The following is a 15,226-nucleotide window of genomic DNA, read 5'->3' as shown; positions in this document are numbered from 1 at the left end:
TCTCGAGGGGCCACCGTAGGAACATCATAGTTAGCCAAGTTTAGATTCTGTGGTGTTAGAAGAGTGTTAGATAATTATTTAGCTGGTGTGAACTATTATTTTAATAACTCTAATAGGTGCCTATGTACTGTTACTAGACAAAGTCAAAAATTTATAATAATAATAATAATAATTGCATTTATATAGCGCTTTTCGGGGCCCTCAAAGCACTGTACAATTCCACTATTCACTCACTCTCGCATTCACACACTGGTGGAGGCAAGCATGGGGAACATTTAACTTCACACTGATCTTATTCAGAATCAGAATACTTTATTGATCCCTAGGGGAAATTATGTATTACAGTGAAAAGTGTAGGTAGGAGGTCAGGAACCACATTTCCTTTTACCCTCGAGGGCTGGGGGGCACGTTGAGACTATGACAACACTGACGCATGCAAGGATACAGACACACCCCTGTCACTGGCATGTCAGCTTTATGTTTCAACCAGATTACACATATTGTTAATGCTCCATTATTAAAAGCCAAGGATTTTCCCCGTCCTCCCACCTCGTCAGTCATTTTGTTTAAATCACAAAAACACCTGAGCTCCTGTAAGTTCGAGCTTAGTCATGATCACTGGGTTGGAAAAATCACTGGAAACGAAATTACATCATCCGAGAATTGGGCAAAAAGTTTCACGCCAGAGTGAGAAAAGCCAAATCAAGCGTAATCACTGATGGAAAAACATTTTATGTTGGCGCACAAACTTTAATTTTCCTCAGTGTGGAAGCATGTCTGGGCACCTTCTGTAAATATTTCTATATGGCCTTCCAGCACCTCCCTCCTGGCCTCAGGGTGAAAAAAAAAAAAGAAAGGGAAAATGAGCACAGCATAGCAGAAGGTCTTACATAACAATCAAAGGAATGCTGGAACTCTGCCGGTGCCTTTTGGATCATCTCACTCTCGCACATAAAGTGGGGCCCCCTATCCCCAGAACATACCAATTCTGCAGCACAAGGCTGTCTAAAAGAACAACTCATTTAGCACAAAGTGAAGGTAGAGGCTGGGTGTGCTTAGATGTGCATAGTTTTTATTGTCTACAAGTTTTCCTTTCAAAAACATTAAATTGAATAAATTACAAAACTCACCAAGTGCCTTCACAGATACATTTACACACAATTATACGCTAGAAAATCCCTCAGAAGGTTGTTGCAAGGCGTGTACTCTGTGTGTGTGAGAAACGGGTTCAAAGAGCATCAAGTGTATTTAAACTTTCAGCATATCAATCATCATACCAGGATCCATCATGCTGTTGTTGAACAGACACAGGCACATGCATCCATCCACAAGGAAACAAAAGCATGGGGTGGCATGACAATACATGAATAGTGGTCTATGGTTTGTGTAAACACAAAAGATCAGTGGCCAAAGTGGAGCGCAGAGGTGGAAAATTGTCCCAGGTTGTTTGAGTTCAATCTCTGCAGCCTGTTCTAAATTTCAGCATTTCCTGGCTTTAAAAAAAAGAAAAGAAAAAGGGAGCAACAACCTCGATTGCATCTACTGCATGTGATGTCAGCTTCAGATATCTTTATATGACACGGTTATATTTCAAACTTTGCCAAAAAGAAGAAAAAAAATACTGATAATCAATCTCAAAACCCAGCACTGGTGTTATCAGAGACCTTGTATTGCACTTTCACTTGTCTTTACAGGAAGTGCATCAGGAATCCTTCTCCCACTACTTTCTGACACAGGTCACACATATTGAGCCGTCTTGAGTCTCAGATCACAGCCGTTAGTTCAGTCCCTTGTTCCTGGATTTATTTTGTTTTTGATTTATTAGTTTTTTTTAGGCGTATGATTTAACTGCCATCAGGATCTGCACGGCCATGGACACACAGGGAATCTGAGCAAAAGTGTAGGCCACGGACCGGGTCGGTGCTTGCAGGGCCAGCAGGTAGGCAACGCTGTGCAGCACACGGCAGATGAAGAAGACGAGGAAGTGAAGCCGTGCCACCCACAGTGAAGGTCCAGTCATGGAGTAGATGGCGCCCAAGAAGAGAAAAGGGAGGATGTTCTCCATGTCATTAATATGAGCTCTGAAAAGAAAGACAGAAGTCAGCACACGGAGGCTGACACACAACTGTTTTCAACAGTTGTGTGACTCAGCTACCTATGATGCAGTAAAGTGACTACATCGCATGAGTGACTATGATTCAGGGTAATGATTTCCTGTGATATTCCCGGAAGATGTATATTCAGGGTGACTAAAATAATATGCATTTAACCCACACTAGCACATCTCAAACCAAAGCAAGGGCTCTGCGACTTTCTCTAATCACCTCTTTCCTGTTTCCCCTCCACCCACTTGAAGCAGCTTTTTAAACAATATTGTTCTAGGACACTTTCCATCATAATCCCTTTTTGCCCAGAAAACAAACAAAAAAGGGCACATAAAAGACATGATTAAGGTTGGACATGGAATACTTCGTGCTGCAGCCATTTTTATTAGTTATTAATGGAAGTTTTAAATGTTTTTTCCCCTGGTGCAGAGTTGATTCCCACCACAAGCTCTCAGGAAAAAAAAACATTTCAGGACAGACGGAGGGGAAAGTTTTACTAGTAAGAAAAACATCTGCGCTCCCCTGTCTCAGATCATATTCTGACAAGTTTAAACAAATCTGTCGCATCAGTGGAGGAGTAGCCTACAAGTTCTAAGAAAAGAGAACAAATCCGCTGGAAATAAATCTACACTTTATCAGGTCTGCGACAGATATCTGCACGGGAGAAAACTTGCGGCACGTCATTCATATTCTGTAGAAAATGTTTCATTTTATGATGCAAGGGTATTTTACTCGAGTACTTCATGCTGTGCGCATTTGAAATCTACCTGAGTGAACCAGTTTTCATGCAGTGTATTGAATTTCTTTTTAAATCAAAAAGTAAAAGCTATGCAATGGGAATGCATAGTATAACTAATACTTGCCATAAGCAGCAAATACAAGGGAGTTTATTTGTTGTTGTTGTTTTTTTTAAATCCAATCCAAAACTTTCTCTCTTTTTTTTTTTCCTTTTTTAAAATCATCCTCCTGCGATCCCCCCCCCTGCACCCCCCTAAACGCAAGCAGTCTAGTCTTACAAAAAATACCCCGTCTGCACGCTCACCTCCGGCATCTTTCCACATATGGGTCTTCTCTGTGATACTGTAAACCTCCGTGTCTCAGCGCGTCCTCGGGGTTGGCAAAAGCCTTTCAGGGAAGAAGCGAAAAAACAAAACAAAAAAAAGCTTTCCACCAGAGAACAAACAGGAAGAAGAAAAACTTACACAGCATTTAACTTCAAGCTGCATCTAATCTAAAGGAGCTCACTCACCTTTTTACGCAGTCTTATTTGTCCCGTTATGACAGCTATTACGTACATCTTTAACACCAGCAGCACGCCGTAGAAAACAAAGCAGGAGAAAACCGAGTTTCTTAACATGACTGCTGTAATCCACGCAGAGCTGCAGCGAGAGCAGGGGAGGAAAAAGCACTTAAAGGAGAACTCTGAGATTGCAGCGTGCTGCTGAAATAAAAGGGAGAGTGAGGATGAGGGCAGGCCGTTTTGTAGCACTGCCTCCACCCCCTTACGGTAATGATGAAAGCACTCTCATTCATGCACAACTAATGTGAATTCCAGAATTGCTTCCTGGAGGCTACACTTAACATGTTCAGATGGTGGAGGGACGTTTTGTTCTTCTGCTTGGAAACAGGTAGCACATTTAAATCATTCAAATTGAGCCTGATAGTTTTCTCCTTCCATTATCTTGGAGGATAAATACCAAAATTTGACATGTTCACTTATGATTTTTACCTTTTTTCCCCCCAGAATTTAGAGCAGGTTTGCAACTATTTAGAGGGTCAGAGGTTTGATCCCCAGCTCCTTGCAGTCTGTGTATGTTGAAGTGTCCTTGGGCAAGACACCCAACCCTAAGTCCCTCCTGATGTGTGTGCATGAATGTGTCAGAGTCTAAAAACTGTGTTTGTGATAGCAGGTTGCAGTGTGATGATGGAAAAAAAAAAATCCAACTTATTCGTTCTCACAGAAGATTAGACGTGTGGCCCAACTTGGGGTTTGAGTACGAGTTAGCCAATATAATGAGAAGCCTCGCAGCACTGTGGTTCAGTTCATCTCCATTTTATTCATATAACACCAAACCACAGCAAAAGTTGCCTTGTAGGATAAAGACCCTATAATAATGAGAGAAAACCCCAACAATCACATGACCCACAATATGAGCAAGCACTTGGTGACAGTGGGAAGGAAAAAAACCTTTTTAACAGGAAGAAACCTCCAGCAGAACGAGGTTCAGGGAGGGGCAGCTATCTGTCGCAACTGGTTGGAGTTGATAGGAGTGGAGACTGTGGCGCAAAAGTCGCTTTGCAGCAAGAAGGTTTTAATCCTGAACTTGTTCAAAGACCTGCTTTTCAGGTTAAATTGTGTTTCTATAGCAGCTGTGGAGGTAAATATGCGGGCCGTCCATGGTATATCTGATATCTCACCCAGTGTGTGGGATAGGCTGCCATGAACTCGGTGCGGGCATAAGGCAGCTGAATCAAGGGTAAAGGAAACTTTACACGTCAAATACATGAATGTTTTTGAAACAGTAACTCTATTGCCATTGGTGAATGTCTGAACCTACCTGTATACGTCACAGTGCTGTCAAAGGCTTAAAATGGAATTCCACAAAACTGTGCAACTAGAATTACCGTAACGTCATTAGACGAAACACTGACGAAGTTTTTAAGAAAAAATATTAAGAAATTTGACCCACTTTTAGTCAGAGTTAATGCTCTGTAATTTATCCAGTGGATGAAATTCTGCAGCTGTTTCTTAGATGAAAACAATGGTCAGATTTTGAAATTTCCTGTGGCTATTTTCTTTTTAAACATTGGCTGGACATGGACAAACATACCGTTTTTGCCACTTGTATTAACTTTTGAAAGATTGTTTCAGATATCTGCTGCACTTGATTCTAATTTGCATGATTCATGTGTTGCCTCACTCTTTTCTACCCACCCTTAAACTTTGAAAAATTACTTGTTACTTACGTTGAGACAGTTTGTCCTTGTGGTCTGAGAGCTTTGAAGGGAGAATGGGAGGATTTGATTGGTGCACCGGCTTGATTTCCCTCAGGTGTGGATAACGACTGGGTGGATCTCTGCTGAAGCATGTCACGTTTCCTCCTTTTATGTTCAATGCCAAAACAACATGTACTGAATTAATCAAAAGTTGTCATTAGTCAGCAAAATGTTGAGTTTTAGATTACTTTATCCTCTTATATTGTATTATTAGTTTTCTTGAATAGAAGCCGGTATCTGAAGAAGAATAAACCTTAAACTAATGTGTAAACACAAGTGATGAAATAATTTTTTTTTAGTTGCAGTGTTCCCATAACAACCATGCTTTAAGCTAAATAAGTAGGCTAATGTAGACAGTCTTACCTCCTAATCACTCTTTTGTTGTTGCTGTTTTTCATTTTCTGCTAGATCCTAGCACCCACAAAAAAACCATGCCCACTACTGATCACTGTTGTATTGACACAGCCTCCCCTCCCAGACCCACGCACTTTAAAATGCTCTGCATACTGAAACACTAAGAAACAACGCCTAACAACAAACAGAACTGTGTTTTTCTAACAATAGCAGTGTGGAGTCAGAAAGAGGCAGAGGTTTTTTGTTGTTGTTTTATTTTAGTATCATGAGTGAATAACTAAACCTCTGGGCCAAATCTTCTTCTCTGAGAATCAATCAAAAGACCACAATGAGCGGGATGGAAAACTGTCATAAAATGGGACTAAATGCCTAAAAAAATGGATATAAAATGACCTCAAAGGGTCGCTAAACAACGGCAAAACAAAACAAAAAAAATTAACCAAAAAGCAACACAAAAACTACTGAAATGATCAAAACACACGACACACCGATATTAGCTTCATGTGAACCATTTACAGGAATTTGTCCAATATTTCTGGCCTTGTTTTCTTTTAATTCAATTCAGTTTTATTTATACAGCACCAAATCACAACGAAACTCAGCTCAAGGCGTTTTATACTGTAAGGTAGACCCTACAATAATACATACAGAGAAAAACCCAATAATCATATGACCTCCTATGAGCAAGCACTTAGGTGAAAATAGGAAGGAAAAACTCCCTTTTAACAGGAAGAAACCTCCGGCAGAACCAGGCTCAGGGAGGGGCGACCATCTGTGTTGACAGTGTGTGTCGAGACTGTCATTTTTAGCATCTACATGAATGTTAAAATTTTCCACAATAATTATTTTTTTTCTGAGCTGAGCACTAAATCAGATAAAAAGTCTGAGAAATCAGACAGAAACCCTGTGTAAGTCCCAGGTGGACGATAGATAATAACAAATAAGACTGGTTTTTGTGTTTTCTAGCTAGGGTAGAGAAGACTAAGCATCAGGCTTTCAAATGAATTATGTCTGTCTTGGTCTTTGGTTGATTAATAGCCTGGTGTGGAAAATTGCTGCCACACCACGTCCTCAGCCTATGCTTTGAGGATTCTGATAGTTATTATGATTTGGGGGTGTTGATTCATTTAAGCTAACATAATCATCCTGCTTACAGCAGGATGATTCTGATAGTTATTATGATTTGGGGGTGTTGATTCATTTAAGCTAACATAATCATCCTGCTTACAGCAGGATGATTCTGATAGTTATTATGATTTGGGGGTGTTGATTCATTTAAGCTAACATAATCATCCTGCTTACAGCAGGATGATTCTGATAGTTATTATGATTTGGGGGTGTTGATTCATTTAAGCTAACATAATCATCCTGCTGTAAGCAGGTTTCTATAAGGCAGAGTAAATCGATTTGTTGATCAAGTTATTAACTCATGTACTAACACAGCGGTCCCCAACCTTTTTTGCATCACGGACCGGTTTAATGTCAGACAATATTTTCATGTCTTTAAGGTGTCGCGGATAAATACAACAACATAAAATGATACGACCAAGACAAAAACTGTATTGGTACTTTGTAAATATAACAATAAACGCAAATTCACTGTGTAACTTAATTAGCAGCGTCCTCCTTAAATGCGCCAACAACATTGAGAGTAACGTCCTCCTCTCTGCCCCTTAATGCTCTCTGGTCGCTATGGTAACACGTAAATATTTCTTTCAAAATAAGACACACAACTACAACACGGGAAAAGACCCAGGGAAAATGAGTTAACGACAAAAACCCTGAAAACCATAAATTTCACACCCGAACCTCAACTCTCACGGCCCCGTACCAAACGGCCCGGGTGTTGGGGACCGCTGTAGGCTGCTAACAGAGACTTGAATGAGAGACCTAATGTTTAATAATCCACATTGCACTGTTTTACTCTGTGGTGGAGATGTGGATACTGTATTGTTCTTTCTTTGTGATTTAGTTTTTTATGTTTAAATCGTTTTTTGCTGGTTTTTAGTTTGTTTTTTGTCTGTTTTGGAGCTGACACAGGGGGATGGAGATTTGGGGGCATAATGGGTCCACTGTTTATAAAGATTTATTGAGATATTTAAACTTGTTAGCATTCATCTATCACACAATAAATGCAACTAATTTTTTCCGATATATCCAACACCAACAGCTTTATATTTGAAACTGTCCCTGCCTGTCCTCACCCCCACCAATTACTTTTTTCACTCAATTATGGATGGCTCTGGTTCAACTCTTTCTACAATGTCAATCTTTTTTGTTTAAAAGAAATCCTAAGGTTTTGAAAGAATGTACTCCACAGAATGATCTGAAACTGAGTCATGTTATGTGACTCCTTCAAAAAAAAAAAAACATGCTATGAACTTTTTAAAGATAATTACTTCCTGTAGGACTGCTAGCAAAATACGCCATCAGAGGTTACAACAGAACATTTCTGATGCAATCAAGCTGTGCCCTCTGTACGTAGCCTAGTTGCTCAACACCATGATTAGTCATCATTTTACATAGACAAGTTTTTTTTGTTTTTTTTTTAATGAATTAATACTGCACTTAAGTGTGTTTGGAGCTACTTTTACTGTTTTACTTTTTGTTGATTTATGTTCTCTAATACTTTATAATTAAATATTGCATGCTTAGGGAGTTACTTTTTTAATTAACTGTATCTTTTCATACTGTGTGTCTATGGATGTTAGACAAGAGCTCTATATAAGTACCATTTACTATATCTATACATCAAGGAAGCAGTTTGTCTGAATCTGCGTGACATGGTGCGTTATCTCTCTGTAAGCAGTCATCAGGAGATCGGTACGCTCAGTCACTTGAACCGCTGCTACAAGACGATATGGATCCATGTCTTCATGCCACACCAAATTCTGATCGTTGCAGAATAAATGGAGACCCATCACGCCAAGCAAGTGCTTTTATTTTCCTACGTTTGTGAGGCTGTGTGAGCTCTAGGCTCAGTTTGTTGCTGTTAGCTGACAGGAGCGGTGTGCTCGTCTGCTGCTACAGAATTCTCTCTTTTTCCGATGATTCTCTGTAAACCCAAGAGATGGTGGGACAGGAAAATCCCAGTAAATCACCTGTTTCTGAAATACTCAGAGCCAGCCCTTCTGGGTTCACCAGCCATTCAATGTCACTTTGATCATTCCCCTTCTCACCCATTCTGACATCTTGACCACGTTGTCATATTTGAATACATTGAGTTGCTATTATATTATCTCTGGTGCTCTAATAAGTAAACACTAACTTAATGTTAAAGGAGTCTTAGTCTAAAACCTGTATTAATTACTAAAAACATGTAAAATCTTCATTTGCTTTTAAGATTTTAGACAAATGTTTGGACATCATATTATTCCTTTTGTCTGAGAGTATAGATTTGAAAGAAAACAGGAAGCATCACCACATTTACTGTAAATACACATTTTCTGTGCACGACTCCACGTTTATTTACATGTTTGGATTATAACACTTCTTGGATGAGGGTCAGCCGCCTGTTCCTTGTGTCCAGTCCAGCGTGATTGAGCTGCCTGAGCTGGTGTCGTCGCAGCAGTCCTCGGCATCAGAGAAGGACGACATGTAGTGGAGGCCCGTCACTCTATGGTAGTCTCCCTGGAGCATCTGCGGATAGGCGGTGAGCTCCATAGCCCTGCGGCCAGTCCTGCTCACCCTCACAGTCCACATGTCAACCAGATGCGTACACATGGCACAGCCCATGGTGTTTGCAAACAGTGGAGGAGACAGATTACACAGATATGCACAGTGACTCTATACAAGAACGCAGGTCTCAGGGTAAATAGTGACTTACTCACCAACACACTTGGCAGGTGCAGACAGGACCTAAGACATATCAACATCAATAATTTCCATGCCTTGTCTTGGTTCCCGTGTTTTTTCTGCCTTCAAAGTGCACGGTGTATTTTTTTTGTTCACGTTTCGGCATAAAAATATAAATACTATCATCATTATCATAAATTATGCAGGTAAAATGCAAAATGAATTTGCAGTGTTAAATACATTTGAATAGTTATTCTATGTCATGTTTCTGAAAAGGAGCTCTCGAGTATCGAATTTCTGCTAATGAGTGTAAAACACCATCAGCGTCACTGTAAACCCCTATGCTTGTTTCCCAAGAATGTGAATCAGTATTTTCTTCTATAAAAGGCAGGGAAAAAAATAGATAAGTGACAAAAAGGGTGTTTCGCCAAAAAATGACGTAAAACCAAAAGTGAAGCTACTTGTCAAGCTGCATGCACCGCACAGATACACAACAGATTCACATACAACCCTGCCTGCAAGGCTCGAAAGGCTTAACCACGAAGCAAAAAGCCAGAATCATAATTGGTGTTCTCCATCTCATACAGCTGCCAGACATGGCATGTAAATATTTACTGCGGTTGCTTTTGGAAAGGGGGAAAAAAAGAAGAGTTCACAGAGAGAAGTCAGACACAGAGATGAGTCAGTGAGCTTCTTTCTCTCCAGCAAATCGCACTCATTTCAGAAGAAACAGTTCATCTGGTGACGTGCTCTTCGAACTGGTGGCACTTTGATTTGGCCACAGGGCGTCTTCACACTGATGATTTGATAAATGAAAGCCTTCCTGTGTGATGCCTTTTAACTTGATACAGCAGAGCTGTCACTGCAGATCTGAAAAATGTGTGAAGAGAGAAATGGATGAGAGGTTAGCGAGCGGCAGATAAAAACATTATTTTAAGTTTAGGGGCAAAATATTCTTTGTTTTTGTACACCACTCAATCAGCAATGCAATAATTTCTGTGAGACTAAGATAAATACAAAAATAGACAAATATGAAATGGAAAAAGGAAAATCAAGACAAAAACTAACAGATAAAAAAGGAGATGTGACTCAGTTTCTGGTTTATATTTAAGTACAGCCTCTTTCAGTTGTAATGTTTTATATCCCATATAAATAAAAATCCAGTAATCTGGTCCTTAGCAGGCTCTTTAAAAGCAACCTCTGATGAACAACAACAGATGACATATTACACCACCTTATTATTTACGTAACAAAAACTAAACCAAGAGGCAGAAGCAGTGTATAAAAAATGGCCTACACCCTGACTGCTTCCATGGGGATCAAGTGGACAGGTAACAGCCAGGAGCTGATAATCAAATGAAGTTTGATAAACTGAAGATCCGGCAGTTTGCTGGTCCCAATCATTCAGATGTGTGTTAACACAGCACAAGGGAGGAAAGATATTAGCCATGATCTTGGAGAAGCATCTGTGTCTCCCCATTAATCTGGGAAGGCTTAAAAGACTATTTCTAAACACTTTAAGGTCTATCAATCTACAGTTAGAAAGATTATTCACACGTGGAAAACATTTAGGACAGCTGCCAATCTTCCCTGGAGTGCTCAGAACATGCAATGCTCAGAGAAACTTCAAATTAAGAAAAAAAAAAAAACCAACAGCTACATCTCTGACTTTACAGGGCTCGGTTAGCATTTCATATGTTAAAGTTCACGACTATATTATTAGAAAAAGACTGATGGGTCAATATGGGTCAAGTTTGTAAAGCTTCATCTGAATAAACCACAAGACTTCTGGAACAATGTCCACTGGAGGTGCTTGGCTGTAATGCACAGCTCCACGCTTAATGAAAATCAAACACAGCATATCAGGACACCCCAAGTGTCAAGCACGGTGGTGGAGGCGTGATGATTTCGCCTTGTTTTGCAGCCACTGAGTCGCTCATCAACTCCTCTATGTACCAAATTATTCTAGAGTCAAATGTGAAGCCATCTGTCTGACAGCTAAAGCTTGGGTCAACAGAACAACAGCATAATGACTGCAAACACAGCAGCAAATCTACAACAGAATGGCTGAAAAAGAAAGACTCTAAGTCTTGCAGTGGTTCAGTCAAAGTCCAGACCTCAACTTGACTGAAACGCTGTGGTGGCACCTTAAGAGAACTGTGCATGAACAAATACCCACAAACCCCAATGAACTGCAGCAACACTGTAGAGTGTTTAAAGTTATATTTGAGGAATTGTAGAACCTGATGAAGCCCAAATGATTTTTTTATGTCCTGATATGTAAAAACTTAGAAATGTAAGAGGCTGTATTTTTGTTTTTACATAACTGTATGTCTGAAAAACATGAAGGTTCTGCAAAAACAAATACACACCTACAGGGGTGCTGTGAGGACAGCAGAAATGGGGTAACCGCTCAAGTGTTCGTAATCTGAATTAAAAATACATGCATGAACCAGGCAGGATCCAGGTTTCTTCCTTATAGCTATGGGGAAAAAACACAGGGCACTCCTACAAGAGTGATTCTGGCTAATTACATTACACTGCTGCTTTCATATAATGAAAAACATGTTGTTTCTGTGCACTCTATAAAATAACAACACAATTTACAAACAAAAAAAACTAAATCTGTGCAGCTGACCCAGGCTGTTCGCGATATGAATGTCGACATTCATATTTCCATGCTTGAGTGAAATTTTCTTCTGTACCAGACCACCCAAATCTACTGTCAAAGCTCCATCAGCAGAATCTGGGTGGTGCACAGAGAGCCATTCGCTCCAAGGGTGAAAAAAAAATGCCTGTTATGATGAGGACAAGTGGTCTGCTGCTACATGCCACACCCATCCCATCCCAGTGAATGGACACAGCAGGGGCCACCCTCTTTAAAGCCAGGCTTTAAGACTCCTCTGCTGTCCTCATTTGTCACTGTACTGATACTGGTTTATATTCAACTGCTCCTATGGGACACTTAATTATTCATCAATACATGTGGTGTCTCAAGAAATGCATCCCAGCTTCAATTTAACCTTCACATCCGTAATGATGTCAAAGCTCTGTGTGTATTCATGTTCAGACACACGCGTAGTGCAGGAATCATGCCAGTGTTGTGTTCCTGTGATGAGGATGGATGCTGCACATGCTGCTCTGTGTGTTTGTATAGCTATATGTGCTCAAGTCAACCCCCTAAAACACATTTTGGCTCTTACCTGAATACGGTGTGTCGGTTCTCCCATCTGCATGAATCAGTATGTGCGTGATATCCTTGGAGCAGCCCGGCGTGTTTCCCTCTTGCTCCGTCTCTGTCTGGGCTTGGAGTCGGCAGAGCTCAGTATATGTATGGGACTTGAGATGACATCACACCTCCATACTTAAGAGCAGCTCTCTTCCTAAAATTAAAACGGGCGATCCCATCGTCTCTCTCTCTCTCATGCTTATATTTTTTTGGCATACAGCAGAAGGTAAAAACAACAAAAATAATAAAGTCTATGCATCATTTTTCTGTGGTATTTGCAATAGTTTTAGCACATTAAAATATACTGATGGAAAAAAATCTCATGCAATTTGGGTCTTGGAGTTACTTTGTTAGCTTTTTCCACAATTAAGGCAACCATTTCTTTTGTAATTTATATTTGCAAAGTAAGTGCAGCTTTTGGGTTTTTTTTTTTGTCAAACACTGGAGTGGCCCTCCAGTGAGATGACAGTGCCAGCAGTGGCCCCCAGCTCATTTGAGTTTGATCCCATAAAGATCATGGCATGCCAAGAGTGTCTAAATGAATAAAGTAAATAATTATTTAACTTGTTTAAAATTGGATGTAATCTATTAAAGGCATAATTAAATGTACATTTAGTAAAATTATGTGTTTATTTAAAAATATTTGGTGCTGTCAGCGTTAATCTCGTTAAAAATTATGTTAACGCCATAACCGCATTAACGCCACACATCTCTGTTAGCGAGTTAGTGCGGATCGCCCCATGCGTGGGGCTGCACGGCGTCAATGCGTTAGCGCCGTGCAGCCCCACGCACGGGGCGATCCGCGCCAACTTGCTAACAGAGATGTGCCGCGTTAACGCCATAACCGCATTAATGCGGTGAGGTGAATCATCCAATAATTTAAACTGCATGGAGTCTCATTGCAGTGCTGTCAGTATACTTTGAACTAAATCATTTGTTTGTCCATGTTCAATTGTGTTATACGTATTTGAAAAAAAATAATCAAACATATTTTCAATTAAAATTAACATTAAAAATAGGGAGGGAAGAAAATGAGAATATTTTACCGAGAACAGAAACATCCGATCCAGCACGCTGAGGGTATCTGCATGGATACCCTGAAGAGCACTGTCAAGCCTGCTCCAGAAATGATCAAATTATCTGTCTTCTAGATGGCAGCTGTTTGTTAAAAGTTTACTAGAATTTTTTATTATTTTTTTTAAATCTGATCTGTGTGAACAGTCTTCATCAAATTTAATATCCTGGTGTACAGTTCTTTACCACCTTCTTCCCAATCAGTCTAGCATTTTTGGGCTCTCAAAATAATTTTACATTCATGTGCCTTCTATAGCTGAGTTCTTGCCTTTAAAATTGCACATACATTTTAAAAGAACACAAGTAATACAGTCAATTATGTGTTATTTCTATTAGAGCTATTAATAATAAGCATGAAAAGGTAGTGAAGTGCACAGTGAAGCCAAGCTGATGTTATCAAATATGCTGCTATCTACGTGTGGGCTGCGTCCTGCCATCCTCAGAAGTCTGGAGTCTTCAACTTGCCAGGCAGGAAGCAGCAAGTACACAAATACAAACTCTGTGTACTTGGAACTGAGAAACAACTGGAAACACTGGGGAAAATGTGTATTAAAAAAAAAAAAGAAAAAAGAAAATGCAATGGCTTGGACCACCCTGGAGTTAGCCCCGCCCCCTGACTTTGAAGGGTGAGGTTTAGATTAGATTAAATAGATTTATGATGCACTGCAACACAGAAACCATTAAATAATTTAATGTTTTGATATTTTAATCTAATAATGACAAATTTAAGTAATTATTTTGGCATAATCCCAAGTGGCTACATTTGAAATCCATCACTGGTTCATCCCTTAAAAAGCATGGAAACTTCACTGCTCATCATTCAATGCATTTTTTGCATAAACCTCTGTTTAGCAAACATAAATCTTTACAAAGCAAAAGATTTGGAAAATTCGCTTCCTTATAGTAAGAACGTCTCACTGTATGACAGCTAGGATGGATGGATGGATCTTGATCTGTTTAGGTTAGCTTAGCATTAATACTTAAAGCAGCAGAAAGAGCCGTGCTTTGTCAATGAGCAAATTAGGTTTTAATGTCCATTTTTGTACAAATTTAAAATGTAGATAATGTGATTATTAGAGGGTATGTGCTGGTAGGGAGGGAACGCACTCATGCAAGCACATCCAAACATTTAACATGTGATGTACCTTTAACAGACCCATGAAAACGACTTCCTCATTCAACTGTCCTTCTGAATAAGGAAGTTGAAAATTAGAGCAGAACCGGCCTCCTCATTTGACCTTAAGTGCAGCTTCAAAATTTTTATAATGTATTTTTTCTGTTATAAAGAGGCCTCTTTAAGCCAAAACAACCCTGATCGAATCACTGTAGTCATTGTCTAAGATCTTGTAAATCGCAGTCTGAGCAACACGAGACACACCTATCAGGCATAACATTATGATCACCTGCCTAATCTTGTGTTAGCCCCTCTTCTGCCCCAAACCTTTGAGGTTTGGACTCCACTAGACCCCTGAAGGTGTGCTGTGATATCTGGCACCAAGATGTTAGCAACAGTCTTATAAGTTGGTGAGGGGGTTGGTCCTGGTTGGTCCTTGACCTTACTAAAAGGTGCCATGATGAAGAGATAATGAGTGCTATTCACTTCACCTGTCATTGGTCATAATATTATGCCTTATCGGTGTAGCCTGCTTCACAGTAATGCAAAAGTCTTGAA

At 39.8% G+C, this 15,226-nt stretch overlaps 1 protein-coding gene and 1 long non-coding RNA gene across 2 annotated transcripts; both read right to left on the bottom strand.

The window, feature by feature from the left end:
• Positions 1-1,050: 1,050 nt before the first annotated feature.
• On the bottom strand, positions 1,051-5,191 carry ptges (prostaglandin E synthase). The gene is made up of 4 exons (XM_084935616.1): positions 5,073-5,191; positions 3,355-3,484; positions 3,148-3,230; positions 1,051-2,081 (listed from the first exon to the last, which is right to left on the bottom strand). Exons 2-4 carry the CDS (start codon positions 3,460-3,462, stop codon positions 1,832-1,834), a joined length of 441 nt encoding a protein of 146 aa, XP_084791742.1. The 5' UTR covers positions 3,463-3,484; positions 5,073-5,191; the 3' UTR covers positions 1,051-1,831.
• Positions 5,192-8,881: 3,690 nt separating this feature from the next.
• LOC146383987 (uncharacterized) lies at positions 8,882-13,174 on the bottom strand. Its single transcript, XR_014800794.1, has 2 exons — positions 12,455-13,174; positions 8,882-10,121 (listed from the first exon to the last, which is right to left on the bottom strand). It is a non-coding gene; the product is annotated as an uncharacterized LOC146383987 (long non-coding RNA).
• Between the last annotated feature and the right edge of the window lie 2,052 nt (positions 13,175-15,226).

The sequence above is a fragment of the Perissodus microlepis genome, chromosome 7 (assembly GCF_051167445.1).
Source record: "Perissodus microlepis isolate ML-2025 ecotype Zambia chromosome 7, ASM5116744v1, whole genome shotgun sequence".
NCBI lineage: Eukaryota > Metazoa > Chordata > Actinopteri > Cichliformes > Cichlidae > Perissodus > Perissodus microlepis.
The sequence above is the reverse complement of the archived record's forward strand: the minus strand, read 5'-3'. Positions and strand labels throughout refer to the sequence as shown.

Coding starts and splice junctions, on each gene's coding strand:
- ptges (XM_084935616.1), bottom strand. CDS start 3,462: ATGTTAAGAAACTCGGTTTTCTCCTGCTTTGTTTTCTACGGCGTGCTG. Junction 3,231..3,354: donor AAATAAGACTGCGTAAAAAG/GTGAGTGAGCTC, acceptor CTTCCCTGAAAG/GCTTTTGCCAACCCCGAGGA. Junction 2,082..3,147: donor TATGTGGAAAGATGCCGGAG/GTGAGCGTGCAG, acceptor CTTTCTTTTCAG/AGCTCATATTAATGACATGG.